Source organism: Schistosoma haematobium, chromosome 2 (assembly GCF_000699445.3).
Source record: "Schistosoma haematobium chromosome 2, whole genome shotgun sequence".
In the NCBI taxonomy this organism is placed as follows: Eukaryota; Metazoa; Platyhelminthes; class Trematoda; order Strigeidida; family Schistosomatidae; genus Schistosoma; species Schistosoma haematobium.
The window spans coordinates 19,148,359-19,166,482 of record NC_067197.1 but is presented as its reverse complement, the minus strand read 5'-3'; the positions used below and the strand labels follow the sequence as shown (position 1 = coordinate 19,166,482).

The 18,124-nt window shown below is 35.3% G+C and overlaps 2 protein-coding genes across 4 annotated transcripts in view; one reads left to right on the top strand and one right to left on the bottom strand.

Moving 5' to 3' along the window:
• Positions 1 to 5,163: 5,163 nt before the first annotated feature.
• YARS2_1 (Tyrosine--tRNA ligase, mitochondrial) lies at positions 5,164 to 16,888 on the top strand. Of its 2 annotated transcripts, XM_051214527.1 has the most exons (9): positions 5,164 to 5,310; positions 5,341 to 5,499; positions 5,537 to 5,610; positions 5,644 to 5,823; positions 7,215 to 7,329; positions 7,364 to 7,442; positions 9,639 to 9,868; positions 10,588 to 10,654; positions 11,411 to 16,888. In XM_051214527.1, exons 5-9 carry the CDS (start codon positions 7,228 to 7,230, stop codon positions 11,887 to 11,889), a joined length of 957 nt encoding a protein of 318 aa, XP_051067716.1. In that variant the 5' UTR covers positions 5,164 to 5,310; positions 5,341 to 5,499; positions 5,537 to 5,610; positions 5,644 to 5,823; positions 7,215 to 7,227; the 3' UTR covers positions 11,890 to 16,888. The 2 variants fall into 2 exon arrangements, with proteins under 2 accessions (XP_051067716.1, XP_051067717.1); XM_051214528.1 differs by having other exon boundaries at positions 5,164 to 5,499; positions 5,537 to 5,823; positions 11,411 to 11,860; positions 12,869 to 13,062.
• Positions 16,835 to 18,124, bottom strand: part of DNAH2_1 (Dynein heavy chain 2, axonemal) — a gene marked incomplete at its 3' end in the record, with an annotated part of 89,554 nt that continues 88,264 nt past the window's right edge. For both annotated transcript variants that reach the window (XM_035732276.2, XM_051214526.1), the window contains one exon: positions 16,835 to 16,989. In XM_035732276.2, coding sequence (XP_035588195.2) covers positions 16,835 to 16,989 — 155 coding nt within the window. The remainder of the gene's footprint in view (positions 16,990 to 18,124) is intronic.

Below are 18,124 nucleotides of genomic sequence, written 5' to 3'. Positions count from 1 at the left end.
ATATAGTGAGAGGAACGCATCACTTTCTGCTTTTAATACATAAAAATTGTCGTTTGAAAAAGACACTACTATCGTCCTGAGTTTTTTCTTGTTGTTGATAGATTCTGAGATGGTTGCTTTGCATAGGTTCCTGACCTTATAACGTTCAGAACCAGAAACTCCAAAACCTTGAGTGAACAAAAGTCCCAAAAATGTTACTTACCGCATGACCGTTGTTTGTCGCGGGACGTCACATTTTAAGACCTGTAATATCATTACAATGATGTGTGAAAGTGAGTTATAGTGGTCATGATTATGATTTGGAGTTAGAACGTTCCGATTCTGTGATAATGTAAGCGTTTACACTAAATTTTAATCGAGAGCAAGTTACCGTCAAAATATCAACGTCAAGTGCGAAGTTCATCCAGTTAGTGTTAAGTATGTTGAAGCCAAAGAGAATATCCCTACGAACATTACTCATTATTTACTTGAACACAAATATTGGTACAAAGGAGCATCTAATACATATGCGACACAATTTATCGTTTTGATTGTTGATGCCACGTTCCGGACTACATACAACAGTATATTTGTTGAGGAAAGAACTTGTTGAATAAACAAAACACTTTTGTCCATATAAAGGATGTAGACGATGCCTGCCAAATATCCAGTTTTCCGTCTTTAAAAATCAGTCTGTTCATAACAAGTAACGCATCGATTTCGATTTTCATATATTATTGGTAAGATGCATAAAATGTCATTAAAAATGGTATTTTAGTGTTGCAGCAAGTCATATGCAAGGCTTCCAGCATAATAATATAGCCCTCTTATCAGTTTGAGAAAGAGATGTTTCATTCCAGTTGATAGTTTTTGAAACGGTCAACACAACTTTGGTCAAGGCGTTTACAAAGTACATCTTTAGAAACTAATTATCATTACCATAAAACAGTTCAAAATGTCTGTGCAGATTGTTAAGAGGAAATAATACAAAGTTGTTTCTCACCCCTGAATAAAAGTAAGCACAAAGTTAGACTCGTTTAAGTAAACCCTAACTTACAGCAATTTATATGGTTCAAAGAGCACATTACAACAAAAACTGTGACTGCGTAGACGCTTAAAGAACCAGTGGATGTCTACTACATTACCCTTGATGTTTCACAAAATCCTGATCTACGAGTCTCGTATAAGCATGACGAAGAAATTGTTGGAAAATATTTTCTGTGTGTTACAGACAGTGTTCCAACCTCAAAACATGAACTCATTAGATGCTTGAAAGCATGGTAACGTACACCTGCTGGAAAAAAGAGTACGACGTTAGCGAGGAAGAGGGAAAATGTTGATGTTTGGCGAACAAAACAGTAGTTTCTGCTGGAAAGTTTTCTTTATCTACTACCCACCTTTCAAATAACAAATCTCATGCTAATAAGGATAGTATTTATAGAAAACATATTTTTCTTTCCTTTCGCTCTAAAAACGTCCTTGCTGTTGACCTAAATAAAACTCCAAAACACCAAACAGTCAATTTTAACTCATATTACAATCGGAGCAGTAGTAAATACGGTAGAACGACAAGTTAATATTCGCCCGGAAAAGCATACATAGACGGATTTCTCACGTATTTGCACATGGACGTATCGAAGTGAACTTTACACTCACCGTAACAGAAAGAATACGCTGAAAATTCCTCCAGAATGTTCGACAGAAAGTCGTTGTTATTTCCAAATTCTTTTTCCCGGTCTTGTGGTCTAAACTTCGCCGAGGTCTCTTGTTCAGGCTTTTATGGTTTGACTTTGATTAAGTAATAATCTTTCCCAATTAAATTTACTGATGGATGTTGCTGGGTCACTGACGATGGAGCCATGTTTTGCTAAACTCAGGGTTACGGCGTGATTTCGTTGGTGATTGTTGACCTGTAACCGTCTGCCGGGTACGATTGTCCGAATCGCTTGATCCCATCTCATTGAGTCTTGTTGACTCAGATAGAGAGTATGTACAGATTAACTATTTCTTTTGCTGTTTCGCACGTTATTTTGTACTACAGAAATCTATGATTTGTAGTACAGGTTGTACTGTTTGGGGTATTTTGAATATTGATATAATTTGTGTTTTTCCTTATTTAGAGAAGCTTAAATTGAGCATATAGTTTGTATTTTGATATACTTCATTGCGAGTCACTCAAAAACGCTTCGTACGTTATTAACGAAGAACATATCCCGGCCTAATCGGATAAACTCTGATTCGTTTGCTATGCATTCAGACCAAATACTGGAATTTCGGTCTTCACACTATCACTCTTTTTATGTTCTTCGACTGACCACAGCAATTAATTGTGTTTCAGTACTTAATTTTGCACTCCGGAGTGATGCCTTTTATATTCCGCATTTCTTCCAGCTAAACGTTATATATTTGTTCCTTCCCACATGTCAGAAAAAAGTAACAGTTTTACTGGGTTCGATTTTAATGACAAAAACTACAAATATCTATTGCGCGTGTTTAACTTGATGAACAGCATCACCAAGCTAGGCAGTTCACAGGGTTGCTCATAAACATAAAATAAATCAATCTACAATACATGAAGTAGGCATACTGATAAAGAACGCAGAGTTATAACCAATGACAAGAAAAAGATTTACCTGTTAATCAGAGAACAACACTCCAGTACTGTGACGACGGACCACCGGTGAACTCGAGGTAGCTGTAAGAGGCTCAGAAGGAGCCGAAGACGTTTCATCCAATCACCCTTCGGAAGAATATTCTAGGATTCCAACGTGTATCTTCCCGATTGAATAATGCTAATAACCCCCTGCATGCGGATTGGAGGACTGTAATGATGATTTCGTTCTCACTAAAAACTATAAATACCTGACAATTTTGTACTATGAATGACACTGGTTGGAATCGTATTCCTTTCATTAGTCTTCTGTCTTCTTCTTGCGACTTGGAAGGGTTTTGGTGTTCTAGTGCTCTGTTATACGCGGTACATCGAGAAATCAACTTTTAAGATAAGTAATTTTCGTATAGATCTTGACGTTCAGTTTAAAGAATAGTAGTCAACTACCGGAAACCATGGTGGCAGGTGCCAAGATTGGAGGTCAATCAAAAATAGATATAACATAATTTGTGAGCACCTCACAAATAAATGAGACGTAAGGAAAATAGAAGTTGTAATCAAAGTGAACAACACCATTACTATGAAGAACTGAAATCTAACGAAAAATGAGAATGAGAGGGTGGAAATATTGAATTTACAATCTAGAGTAAGGGCAAAGGGTTGTAGGTATATGAAATACATAAACGGGGGACTTTCATGAATTAGCGTGAAAACACAGACAAACCTGTACGAAAGTAGACCGTACACAATGCTTAGAAAATCAGACATCTTTGATTCGGTTTTTTGTCAGACAGTATAAAACTATGGGTTAGTTCAGTAGATTCATGTATGAATAATGTATAGCCATTTAGCCAGCATAATGCAGCCTCAAGCATCAGAAGAACTGATAAAATAATCTCATCAGAAAATGAACATATAGGTCATGTAATCTTCAAAAGCTATCGAGTATCCATGAATGTATAAAATCCAGTTAATTCACTGTTTATGATGCTCAAGGTATAGCTTTCTATTGATATTCAGTTTTCAGCAAATCATACGCTATCTTCAGGTTTACTTCCTCAAATTTGAATGTTCTACTCCCTCGGGCTACTCATAATTATTTACGTACAGAGAGGTTTACGTGAGAGGGATCCCAACAATGTCTTCTTACTTTTAAACCGATGTGACTCTTGTGAATGAGTTCAGTATTATAATAGAGGTTAACTGCTGGTGATTGCGCAGCTGCTTGTTCATAAGCGTTCTGAAGTTCTGAAGTGAAATTGGAGAACATACAATCGATAATTGTTTCGGAGAACCTTTACAGATAACTGTTGAGACAGTGACCAAAGGTTGAGCCACAGTCGCCTCAAAAACTTTGTTATGCGAGAGAGAACAAGATGTTTACGAGGGTACGTTTTCAAGCGTGTGGTAGTCGACAAAACATCTGATCAGTGTATAAGGAAACTATTTTCGTCTTGAACAACAATTTACAGTTAATAACAGTAAAAGTTAAGTGAAAGTACGAAATATGTAAGTCATGACAAAAGCACTACTCATAAATTAAATCTGGATTGGTAATCTTCACAGCTTCCTGGTCGGTCGTCGGTGGAATGTACGAGTCAATTTCGAAATCTTCATAAAAACCAATAGTCACTGGAGCACCTATGAGCTCAGATCTGTGTCAATTAAGGGTCGTGCTTTCTTGACACGCCAACAGTTAGTATTTATTATCCACTGCTACTTTGCCCTGAAAATGTTTATGAATGAACAATGGATGTGGAGGAAAATGTATTTGAACCATAGGTCAAACTCCAACATTCAATATACAGACCAAGTCATGGTTTGTGCTGATTAGTTCAGCCACTTTTCCTTCTTGTCAAATAGGCGAGAAGATAGGAATAATCATGATATAATACACATCGCATTGCTGAGGGTTCACGAGAGTTTTGGTGTCTAGAAGAGCTTTCACTATATATGTCTTTCATTGAGCGGCCTTAGTGAGATTAGGATTAAAAACATCAGATATGTTCCACAAATCCCTCATAAGACCCTTACAAGGTTCCTTGAAAAGACCCAGGGAACTGCCAACCTCGGAATTCAGCAGTTGCGTAAATCACCATAAACAGTGATTTGAGGGGTCAAGGCTCTTTACACTATCCTCCACTACACTAAAAGCTGAATTATTTATTATTCGATGATGGCCCATAGCCGTTTTCTATTTTACACGTCCCCCATCTTCCTTTCAATAGAATCAGGGCAACTTAGCGGACATTACGGGGGATTCAAAAGCCACGAACGGACTAAATCTTTATATTGTGCAGGTTTTTCTACTCAATAATAAATTTATGGGATTTAAAACCAATACAAGTGGTAAGTTGGCCTTTAATTTGTTCATTTTAAAACCTAGACACACAGAGTCATAAGAAAATGGCTAGCAGGAATCCCTGATACTATCCTCTAGATTTCAATCATCCTTTTTAGGAATCCGAAGAATCAACACATTAATCAAAAATTTTCTCAACCAAGATCTACCCCTTACAACTTTGAAGAAGAACCTGAATATCACTATTTTTGTCTAAGAAAATCACGTGTTTGAATCAAGCAGTTTCGATGTTTGCGTTACACCTAGTGTCCCGAAGGGAGTGTTTTGTCGGATATGTGCTTAGGAATTACCACTCGCAAAAAAGGATTAGTGACTACCTTACAAATGGCTACTTTTCGGAAATTCTTCCAAATAAGAGGTATTTTTGCATATGACGTAAACAGAATAGATTTCAAGTGAAAAATACTTGTTAGACCTTGAAACGACAGGAAACTTCTCTGTTTATTCTGGATTCGATCCTACATGTGACAGCCTACAGTTAGGAAACCTTGTGGCTGTTTGTGGTTTGCTTCGTTGTCATTTATCTGGCAAAGATATAGTTGCAGTTGTATGTCAGTCACTTCAAGTTTTATAACTTTCTCAAGGTTGGTGGATCTACTAGTATCCTGGGTGATCCTACTGGCAGAACTAAAAAACGTGAATACCAATCCTTGGAACAGTATGCTTCCAATTCTAGTCTCATAGAGCACAGTCTGAATCAGATAATCCATAATTACTGGACACAAATTGTCCCAGCTTTATCGATTTCTGGAAAGCTAGGTTCAGTTAATGTCGTTAACAATTCCGATTGGCTGACTCACAAAAATGTGGTGGACGTTTCGTGCGAAGTTTTGTCGCACTTCAAGTTGTCTGAATTATTGGAAAAAGAAAGGTTGGTCCATCCATCATACATATATTTATTATTTGACCTGTTAAAATGAACCTGTAGGGTGACAAATATATTTCGTTACACTGCTTCTGTATTTTATAGCATGATATAGCTTTATTTTTAACCGAGCGCCCTACACTAACCCATCTGCAAAACAATGTAGGTCACGATTTCCTTCAACTAGCACCTTTGATTGTGGAGGTGAACACTGCGAAAATATTTGATTTTTTTATACACTTCCTGTAGTATAGTGCCGAGTCTAATATATTCTACAACTTAGTAGGGACTTCTAAAGACCTGTATTTGTTATTTTAACAGTTTAGTGTAATCTCAAATTCAAGATCATATTATATACTAACCTTGTATTGTATGTGAACGGGTCAGTGGAACCATAATTTGTAAACAAACCAATCAGATCCAAGAGAGTCGCGGAGTTTGGTCTGAAATTCATTCATAAATATGGATATGGAGCATCTCGGCATTACAGCTGGTTTTAGTTCATGATGAGGACCCTCTAGTTTATCACACTAGTCTATAATCCTCTGATTGTGCCCTCGTGTTCCCCTACTATTACTATTATTATTAAACTACCTTACACCAATCTCTTCATTATTGTTTTTTTATATCTTTTTTTACGTTCCCCACTTTTTTCTTTCTCTTAAATTCTCATTGTTTTGTGTGGCGCATATATATTTGGCGCACTCCTGTACCAGTATATATATGTGTTCAAATAAATAAATAAATAAATCCTCCTTTGACCCTAACAAGTAGTTGGATCTTCCCAAGGTTAGTCTAGCATTTCCACCAACGTAATAGATTTCCCCATGTTATTCCTGATGTTACTTGGTGACAACCGTTTCAACACTTATGGTCAAAGGTGTTATAGTTTTACGACCGAAATTAACGGCTGGTGTACTGCGAAGTGTATTCCAAATAAGTGTATTTCTGTTTCTATCCTAAAAGTCACCTGATAAAAACAACTAAATTATGAGTTTGTCAGCATAATATTCAACTCACAAAATATCGGGGAGATGAATGCGGATAGAACACAGTTACTACCAATTTCCTAAGTAAGTTACCTACCAGTATCTTACAAGGTAATGCAAAAGAACTGCGTCATCTCCCTTTTTATGGTGATTTTACCTAATGAATTTTTATGGTATACTCTGTTATCGCGCGGCTAGTGTGTTGGTCATTTCGGGAGATTAGAAAAGATCATCCATATTAAAAATCAAAGTGTAGAATGCTATAAATTAAGTAAGAACAACCAAAAATTACTCCGCTCCCCTAAAGTGCTCTAAAGGGTTATTACATCAGAATGATTACTGATTTATTCTAACCCATACCTAATGACGTATCAGTTTATTTTAACTCTTTCTGATCACATTTTCTAGCGTTAAAATAAGAATGGAAAGTGGAAATACTATGGATCTTGGGGAATTTTTTTATCCAATCGTACAAGCAATAGACTTCCTATACTTACATGAAAGGTTTAATTGTTATGTGCAGGTATACATCATTAAGTTCGAATAAACTTTTATAGGTTGGTGGGCATGATCAGATCGGCAACATAACTTGTGGATTGAACCTCATCTATCGCAAACTTGGTCGGCGTGCTTTTGGTAAGTGAAATCTCTCCTAATGTTGTGTATTTGTTCAGAGAGTACTTTGCATTTTACTTCAATACTGGTATTACTTCTAATGAGTTTGGTTATCATATTCGTTCGTACCAGTGTAGCTTATCTTTGACCAGCCGTTTATTGTGTACTATCACCACATTCTGTTTCTTCTATGTACTGATAACAATCAGTCATCGTAACTCCTCTCCGTTTTCTGTTCACTCAAGTCTGAAGGGACGCAACATTTTAAACAGATAGAAAAACCTTATGACTTAGTATAATAACAGTGTAAGTTCCTGTGCTTAATTTCCCAGCAAACTGAAGTCAAATAAATGCGGATTGTATGACGATAGTACCAGTACTGGTATCACGATAAATTCCCAAACTAAACAGGATCTAAGCTGCTTGACTTGAGAAACTTAATGTGATGAAAAGTTGTAATTAGTTTAAATACCAAAAAAATATTTTAGTATTTACTTGATACATAAATGCCATTAAAACTGAGCACCAACATAAGTATGTATCACACAAAGAAGGCAATGAAGATAGTTAGTCCGTCAGTTACAACGTAGGACCACGCACATGTATGCATCAGTTCAAGTTAACATACCTCATTAACACAACAAGATGAACATCAACTTCTTAGTGGTTACTTCAGTGTTATTAATATATAAAATAAAGATTGCATTTAAGAATATAATACAGAAGGAATTAGTTCGTAGAAAGAAAGGTATAAGGTAATTTTAATCTCACGGTTTAGGTGAAGACAAAGAGTGTATACACCTACACGATTGTGATGGATTCTGAGCCATGTCACACAGAGTCTCCAACCATTGGTTACGATAGTCACGCGGACCCCAACCAAGTAGTCTGCACCTACCAACATGGCATTTTCATATCAATTATGTTCTGTTCCCGTTCTTTCCTTATTGATCTTATGCTAAAATACATCCTATGCCTGACCACCGTTATATACTACTTATGTTGATCTAAGTAACCCACACCACACTATATCCTTATATGCAATCTTTCATATATTACCACCACTGAGTTAATTGCTTCTATGAATCCGATGTTCATCTTGTGCTAATGAGGTATGCTAATTTGAACCGATGCATACATGTGCCTGGTCCTACGTTGTAGCTGACTGACTGAATTTCCTCAGCCTCGGCCATTTAGGGATCCCAAATTTCAATTCTCATTGTCATTTTCTGGCTTTTCAGTGTTAATTGCTCAACTCGAAGATAATCCACTTGGTTTTGCTCGTTCAATGTGTATGAATTGAGCTACCTATGTGGGAGAAACTAGATTGGCCGTACTACCAGACAAGTTGACCAACCAATTAATGATCTTTCGTGCTGTCAAAAGAGTCAGACAGAATCAACACTCATCTCTGTTGGTCGGTAGTGGTCATATTGTATATGGAACCAAAATATGCAAAGTGATTTATGGAATGCCTTCAAGATTTTGTAATAAGAATTGATCTTGCCAACAGCCACTAAGTAGACTATCTTGCTAATTCTGTCCACCCTTTGTTTGTTTCTTCTACTTCTCTTTGTATTTCTTTACCATTCGCATGGCGGAATTGATTGTTCACATACTTCATATCACGTTATTTCTGTTGACCACTACCTAATAAGTTTGTTTTCACAAGTTTTGACGTACTTCCTATCTTGATGTACATGTTCATGCTGTTGTACTGCTTAATATTCCTGTGTTTATTATTATACCTGTCATCTTATCATCAATTTGTACTTTATATTTACTATGATAATTTAATCAACTTATTTAATGCTATCATTGACTCTACCACTGAGTTTTCACAAATATAACTCTCCTAACGTCTTTCATGCACTTGGCGCAACTATGGTAAAACTATTCGTTCAAATTTAAACGTAGGACCCTATAAAATATTTTGCTTGGTTTAGATGCTATTGTTAAAATATAAGCATAACTTAAGTATAAGGGATAATGAATAGACTGTAAGGTTACGGGATTCGTTTAGTGAAGCATATGATAATTAAACTATATACCTTTGATTCAAATTCAAGCATGATTTAGGTTCTTTGAGTTACGACTATGATCATTGTTTTTCTTGGTGTTTTCATTGTATTGTGTAAGTTATAATTTATGACAATCATGAAACTTGATCGATTGCAGAATATTTAAACCAACCAAATATATTATTTTATCGATTAGGCTTAACTGTTCCTCTGCTGACTACCCCAGATGGTCAGAAATTAGGAAAATCTGTTCCCAACTCAGAGTGTGGAATGGATACTATATGGTTAATGAGTGAAAAATTGAAACCTTACAATTTCTACCAAAAGATTTTAAATTTGCCTGATAGTATTATATCCGATAAACTGGTTCGTCAGTTGACCTTCTTTGGACCTGAGGAAATAGATCAATTGTTAACTAACCATAAAGTAAGTTATTTGCTACACCTTCATTCAGAAAACTTATTACTTGTTTTCAAAAGATATTTAAGGTTAAGAATTTACACTTTCATCTTTGACTTTGAGTGACTATTTTGTATTTCGTCTAGTTCGTGTTAATTAGCTATTTACAAAACGCAAACATAATAATTTTAATTTGTGGGACTAATGCTGGTTATTATTGTTATGTAATGGGACTTAATGATCTGAGCGAGTTTTGGATTGGTAAAGTAAAGAATCCAATGATGTTTAATAAATGATATGGAATGATAAAATGTGGCCAAGTGATAATTCCTCACATGATCGAATTCTTGACGTAGGTTCCCCTATGGGATTGATTTGCCAATGTCTTCGTGCGTGAAATCATCTACTGTATAGGCTAAGAGTGTTTAGCACTCATATTTTGTCAGATACTAGTTTACATTTCATTCTGTGATGATACTCTAATCATAGAGAGGTTTTGGTATAATTTTACTAGTTTTCATGTTATTGGTTAGCTCTCGTTCACTGAATCGCCGGTTTGAACTCTCCTCTACTTTGATTTGCGTACAACTAGGGTGACTCAAAGACGAGTACATAGTTTTATACTTGGTCAATAAATTATATTAGTCATATATCTTAATTATAACCTTCGCCAATACTTAGCGATAGTTTACTATTCACAATAATTTCACCATTTATCTTCTTTGAATTTGTATTTAAAAACATAGAAGCATCCTAATCGTCGTATAGTTCAAAAGGCTCTGGCAAGAGAACTCACTTTACTAGTTCATGGAGGTGAGTTATATTGTGGATCATTTCACTTTTTGTTTACTTTTCCAAGCCCTGTCACTCATGATTATATAATTGTCCATATAATATGTATTTCAGTGTTAACCGTGTGTATTCACTTAACAATCATTTCTGTCTGATATCAATGTACCTTAGTACTGGCTTTTGGTGAGATAATAATAGTCAGGCTATACGATGGCGTCTATATGCAATGATTCATAATTTGTGATATTTAGTCAACTAGGTTACCAACATTTCACATACTGTCTGTTCAGTCTATCATTTGCTATAGTTACTTCAGTAAGTGTAATTTTCAAAATTTTTCACACTACTTTTATTCAATGATGTTTTCAAGCCATGAAACAACTATTGTTCTTGTACGTCCATTAACTAGTTTCTCGTTATGCTCAGCGTACGATAATTGTCTTATTGCTGGTTACTTTACTTCATAAATTGAATGTAAACTTCATAATTGATAAGTAGTCGTCATAGCAAACATAATATTCGAACGTTGACTAACCGATTTTTAATCTAATTTCATGCAACTTATTAGCGAATTACAACGTTATATACTTTTAGACATGCTATTAGTGAAGGGTAATGCTACTACCTGGCTATCCAAACTGAAGCGGATTTTTGCGTAATTTGGATCTCTAACCAAGAGATCATAAGTAACTTTTTAATTAATATGCCACATTTTTACTCAACTGATGTTTAGTGGATTCAGCTATCAGGAAAAAACACTTGTTTCTACCTTTTTAGTCTATGCTTTACAAGCTTCAGAACTTGCAACTCGAATATTTTTTCCTATGAGTTCTGTAAATTGCCCGAATGATAGCCTGCCAGTTGATAAAACCAGTCTGGAAATAATTCAAAATGAACTGAGTAGTTCAGAACGTAACTATCTCCTTTCCTGCTTGAAACCATCTGCACAATTTCTGCCAGTTATTTATCCCAAAGATTTCACTGATTCTTTGAAAAGATCTGGAAATGATTATAGTCAACTTTTAGAAAGTGTTTTAGACCTAATTATGCTGACCTCAAACTTTAAAGATCGATCTGAAGCTTTACAAACATGTTTCATGAGAGGTGTTGTACTAAATAATGTTAACCTTTTAAAGAAGGGCAATAAATTTGAAATGTCACCCGAAAATATACAAGCAGCATTTAGCAGATTTGATCAAAGCACTGGTTTAGGTATCCTACGACTAGGTAAGTTAGCCTTTTGTATATGTGTATAAATTATTCTATTTCCCTACTAAGTTAATCTGTCTCACTGTTATCTTTTGTTTACTTTAAGGGGCTTTGGCTTTGATATTTATGCCCTCAACATGCAATCAACAAAGTTAGATAACCGCATAAGGTGTTCAGTCTGCATATAATATACTCGTTATTTTGTATTACATGAACATGTAACTGATATACTATTTTATTGTTTTGTTGCCCATATTTTATTCATCGAATTTCGCACCGGAAGTGTCCTTCCATCACAGACTTTTAGAAATATCAAATAAAGAGAATAAATGAGTGTGTACAAGTATAATAGATTCCGAGTACTGTTATTTTAAGCTACGAGCTGCGGACTCCTGGAATCTTGTATATATTAACTTAAACACCTGCAATTCATCTCATTTAGATAAACAGTGAATTATTTCAACGATCGTGTCGCCTTTTGGTTTAATCAACTTTCAGTTCAAATGAGAATCGTCTATGGTACTATTTAATTACTGAACTTTTATAGCTTTCATTAATTAAATTTCAAGCTGAATACATCTTCCTTCAATAATATCTGGGTACTAACATAACTGTTGATTACTTTTTAATTAAATCACACAAGCGACTACACATATTGAGATAGTTGTCTCATTTCGCACAGTTACCCAACACATCGCCACATTCTGTACTTGACCGTTAAAAGGAAAGCTAGCCTGTTAATGACATTATTGACAGGATACACTAATACATGATAATCAAATATTTTAAATCTATGCAGAGTTTCTATCAGCGACCATTTTCTTCAACTGTTTGCTACATATAGTAGCTACTTAAGAATAAGTGCAAAGGGTCGGTTTATATGTACTATGTTTAGAATATCTGGCTCACGATTTAATATTCAGTTTAGGCTTTATCTGCCGATCAGTTAAAAGTCAAGTTGAATAGTTCCGTAACTGTGTACTTTTCATTCCTTGTTTGATTGTCGTTTCATTTTGTTATTTGTAGGTAAAAATGAACATTGGTTTGTCGCAACTAAATCGAATTTCACTCAATAGACTCTTTCTAAAATGTATAGTTGTAATGTAACATGTGTGTATTGTAAATGTGTAAAAAATGTTCATTGTTATTTCTGGCAAGTTATAAGTTTCGTTTACCTCTGCTTGTGATGATTACAATTTCTTAAAAATGAACTTAGTGTGCATATGGCTGTAAATGAATTAATTTTATCAAGAAAGATTCGAGAAATTCCGTACTTCGTTGAGTATGTCCTAACGTGATACATAAAATTTCCTGAAGTCAGTCAGTCAGTAACAACGTAGAACTTCGTACATACGTACGTACGTACATTAGTTCGAGTCGCCATACCACATTAGCACAGAGATGCAGTTGTCGATTCAAACCTCGTAGTGGTAGAGGTAGTAATAGTATAAGCAGTAATCGGAAAGATTAGGGCTTGAAGATGTTATTCAAGGGGTATAATCCAGTGAAATAAATTTGGGAAGAGAAAAAAAGAAGGATCATGAAGAATTCGAAAGATTACAATTTGAGAGAACACAAAGATTGGATGCACCTGAGCTATTGCAAACGATTTTGAGCCATATCATTCAAGGTCTCTGACCATCGGTTGCTATCATCTCGCGGTCCCCAACCAGGTAGTCTACACCCACCAACATGACTCAGTCCACTTGTCAGTGACTTCATGGACTTGTGACATATTTTGGTCTGGCCGCCCCTAACTTTCTTCCAACCTACTTTTATACCATTGAACATCGCACGTCGAGGCAGTTGGTGGTTGGGCATACGTAACACATGTCCCAGCCATCTCAACTGATGAAGTTTCACCACTTTGTCAATCGATTTGCCATCCTTACCTAGTACCCGTTTCCTAACAACTGCGTTACTTACTCGATGGTCCCAGGATATACGAGCAATGCTTCGAAGACATCTATGATCGAATATTAGTAACCTACGAATATCCTCTACTCTTACCGGTCATGTTTCACTGATTCTGCCTAAAGTTTAACTTCATATGGTGTCGTAAGCACGTTATAGATGATTATTAGTTGGTCGAAATCCAAGTTTGATTTGCACTGCCAAAAAAATCATTGTATTCTAAGGAATTAGCTAATAAAGAAGTTTTATAGGTATAGTACTTCTCTACATGCTTTGAAAATATATAACATCCCCCATCTATCTTTTGCCATGCTAAATCAGTGTTTGTTCTACATATAATTGTTATTTTATAGCAAAAAAGGAATTTCAATTCATTACTTTGGGTCTATGTCAAACTTTATGAGACATGTATATATCTTAAGGGTAACAATAGAAATTCAGTGTCCTTTCAGAATTAATGACCAACATTTGCTGAAACTGGATGGACCTACCATTAAACTTCGTTCCATATCATTATTAATAGCATCAAGATTTTTGTTCAAAGTACCAGTTTCGAAAAAAGTAAGATGTATACCGAAAGCGGTAGTATTTACAATGAAAAATATTCAGTAGACTGCGATTTGATAGGATCTATGATCTGGTTAGCACATTTTACACTGAGATCCATAAACTTACGCGTTTGGGTTGAAATTCGACATTATAGCCGTCTTCGTTAGAAGGAACGAGTAAAGGTTAAGTTATCAAGAGGTGATTAAGGGCGCAAGTGATGCGGTTGTTATGGTGAATACACAGCGGCTTACTGATCTCAAAGATATATATTTTCGTCCGTAAGTGTATTAAATTTTGTAAGTCTTTTATTGGGAAAGGTAGTGAGGAAAGATCTAGCAGATATATCATTTACACCTTATCCTACGTGTTTTTCATGGATTCAGTTTACAGTAAAGTATTCATAATATACATTCTTAAAGAAAACAATGTAAGTTTTGGATAAATTTAAGGCCTGAAATTCGATGCGTTTATAACTTGGATGCTTGTGTACTGCCGCGATACACTTAACAGGCACCATGTAGTTTAAATACACCTATTTCGATCAAATATTTTGCTGGGACTCATGGCTGTACAGATTTATTATATTTTCTGAGTAAGAAACGTTTTTTACTCAAAATCCCCTATCACCCAAACTTTCTCCTATCAAAGTTATGATTTCCCTATGTAGATTTAGTAGGGATCATTCTCTTCCCTTCCACTAAACTGATACAGCACGCTGTAACAACTAAATGATAAGGAAATATTCGTGGCTCAGGATAAAGACATTGAGGGTGTTGTGTTCTCTTGGCTGGATGATTTACTTGTGAACCTTTCGTTGTATTTATATACTGCATATGATGAAAACAGCTCATTGAGTTTTTTAAACTGGGTTGCAAACCAGTTTACTATGAGGAATAGTGATGTGTGGGCGAGAATGATTGGCTGTCTGCTTAGTCAGATATATAGATAGTTTGACAGGTGTCAGGTGAGTTATATATATTCCCCTATCCCTATAATTATTGTTATTAATTATTCATTGTTTTTGGATTGTGTCGGGTTTGGTGTGGAAATATATTTACGTTGTGATCAGGTTAATCACATGTTCTTGATGTGAGTTGTGTTGAAGTCCTGTAAAATAAACACTGAAAGGGGATCTAGTGTAGATATTCGTTCAAGGTAAATTAATGTCCCATACATGTAAACGTGGAAAACCAACCGTTATAATGAATAGTCAATAAAGCGTATTTCACAGGGAATTGACGTAGTATGAATTCCTATGTTACATTAAATAACAAGCATTCTATTAAGGAAATCCGTGAACTGTCAGCGTGGGGGCTTGCTAAGTATGCAGTTCTACACTACGATCTGATTTTGGTTAGATAGTTATTGAAAACTGGAACATTGGACATCCGTTTCGTGCCACTGTGACGACCCTCAGCAGTGTTCATTCACTACCATATCAAAAATAAAAATCACGACCTTCCGGTTTAACGATAAGCACGATCTAGTGGTTTACATTCCTAACTAAAGGCAATCAACAAAATTGGCGACCATTATCCAATGCCTTGAGTTTCACGTCCGACTTGATTGGACCTCACTAGCTGCTGCTTGTCTAAAACTCTGGGTATCACTTCTCACATGTAATCGCTGATAAAAACTGGATAATTGTTAGTTAATGGGGTTGGCTGAAGTTATGAATCTTAACAATGGGATACCAACTCGGTAGTTTGAAGGTCAAGTGTTTGATTCTAGACACGAAGGTTCCAAGTTTATTGCCAAGTGTGATCTCGGATAGCATTATTGAGTAGTCCAGTCCTAAGCAGTAAAAGCTGTCTAGTGCTTCCTGGTTTCCAAAGACAGTTTAACTAAAGACGGTCCATAAATGTATGTACGAATTGCATTATGTTTTCACGGTTGGAAATTAAATATATAATCCATTGCAATTTATGGGTGTTAAGCGACTTAGTAACTACATACACTTGACGCGATCAGTGATAATAAAATGACAGTAGAAATAGCGAGAAGCAGTTATGTTCAATTAGCCATTTTAAATGTTAATAATCACTAATCGTGGATTTTACAGCTGTCATTAAACCAATAAGTAAACATCCAATTAAAACTACGGAAATCACTCTCAACTAAGCAAAGATGGATAATGGCTAGCAGTGGAGTCCAGGACGCGCGTTTCGTTCTATTTGGGACTTGTCCTGGATTCCACTGCCAGCTACTATCCATCTTTGCTTGAAAAGCTTGTAACTTAAGGCTATATCGAGGTGATACGCACATATGTCAAAAAGAGATTGATCAATTGCATTCCTAAATAACAATGAGAAGATACAAGTAAAACAACAAGTGAATTTTCACTCTCAGTTAGATAACTTTTAATGATACAAATACTATAGTATATTTGGACATTGTTGAAATTATATTTTATAACAGCAAAAATAACCTCTTAGATGAGGTCTTATCAATTACCTAAAGAATATAGAAATAATGATATAAAAAATCGTAAGTTATAGATACACTCCATTGTTGTCATGATTTTTAATATTAGACGTCCAAGTTCATCAGAAGTGCAGTACTTCGTTTAGTCCAATGTTCAGGTGGTTTTTCACCGGTTTTTAGTTCTACTCCAAGCATAAATGAAGGTCTGTCTGTTGTACCAGCTCGATTCGGATAATAATAACATGGAGCTACATAAATATCTAGAAAAAATGAGCAGAAATATTTTACAATGAAATAGTAATCAATGTAAATCTTTACAAATAAGTAAACTGGTGCCTCGAAGACTGTATTACGTTGTGTAGTGATATACAATAGATACAGTTTTGATTTTACTCAAAGTTCTATCATCGTAATATCTCTGGGTTAGAAATAAAACTGTCAATGCAAATTACATTTCATAATCATGCTAAAAACGATATCATAATATTCACGATAAGTTCGAATTATAAGACGAAGATTATTTCATTCAAAGGAATATTTCAGTCTTGATAAATATTGAAATCAATTGATAAACCTGTCATATACAAACAGCTAGAAAAATACAATTTTATAGCATCTCACGTGCAATTTGGTTAAGCCCTTTTGTTAACTTATTTGACACACAACAGAGTGTTTCTGTTTGAGAAACAAAAATATGCTAAATTAAACAGCATACCGAATCTCACGTGCTATTGAGAATCTTCACAACCAATTTGGTAAAGCACTTTTGTTAACTTATTCGACGGACAGTCATCCGTACAATAACAACTTATCTAGAGCATTTTACCTTTATTATTGTTTCACTTGTATGAATATGTATGCTTGAGCATTGGTTACTTCCTACCCACATATTCATTTTATAAAGGGCGGTCTGCTTGAGCATCTGGGCTACCTGTTCCTGCCATCCAGATATTTCAACAAGTTATCTATTTTTGTTTGTTTTAATATACCATTATGTTTATTAATCGCATAACCTATTCTGTTGCGTTTCTGAAAAGTGTACAACCTTTCGTTGTCAAAGTTACAAAGAACTCAATAATAGACAATGTGGTTGCTGGCAATATACAACGAAAAGAATGTACACTATTCAGATGTTCATTTACTGAACTGCTTACATTTAACTGGCGAACACTCAATATATATATATATATATATATATATATATATATATATATACGTACATTTTAATCCTGTTCATTGACTCGCCGACTCGCTCACCTACTTGATTTTCAGCACCACTCTTTCACGCTTGCTTAGCGTACCTGTAATTTGGGTTATCTATGAGTGGTGCAATAATAAACTTAATCAACGCTTCGTATTCGCCTTCTGATTAATACACAGTTGGGGCGTCATCTA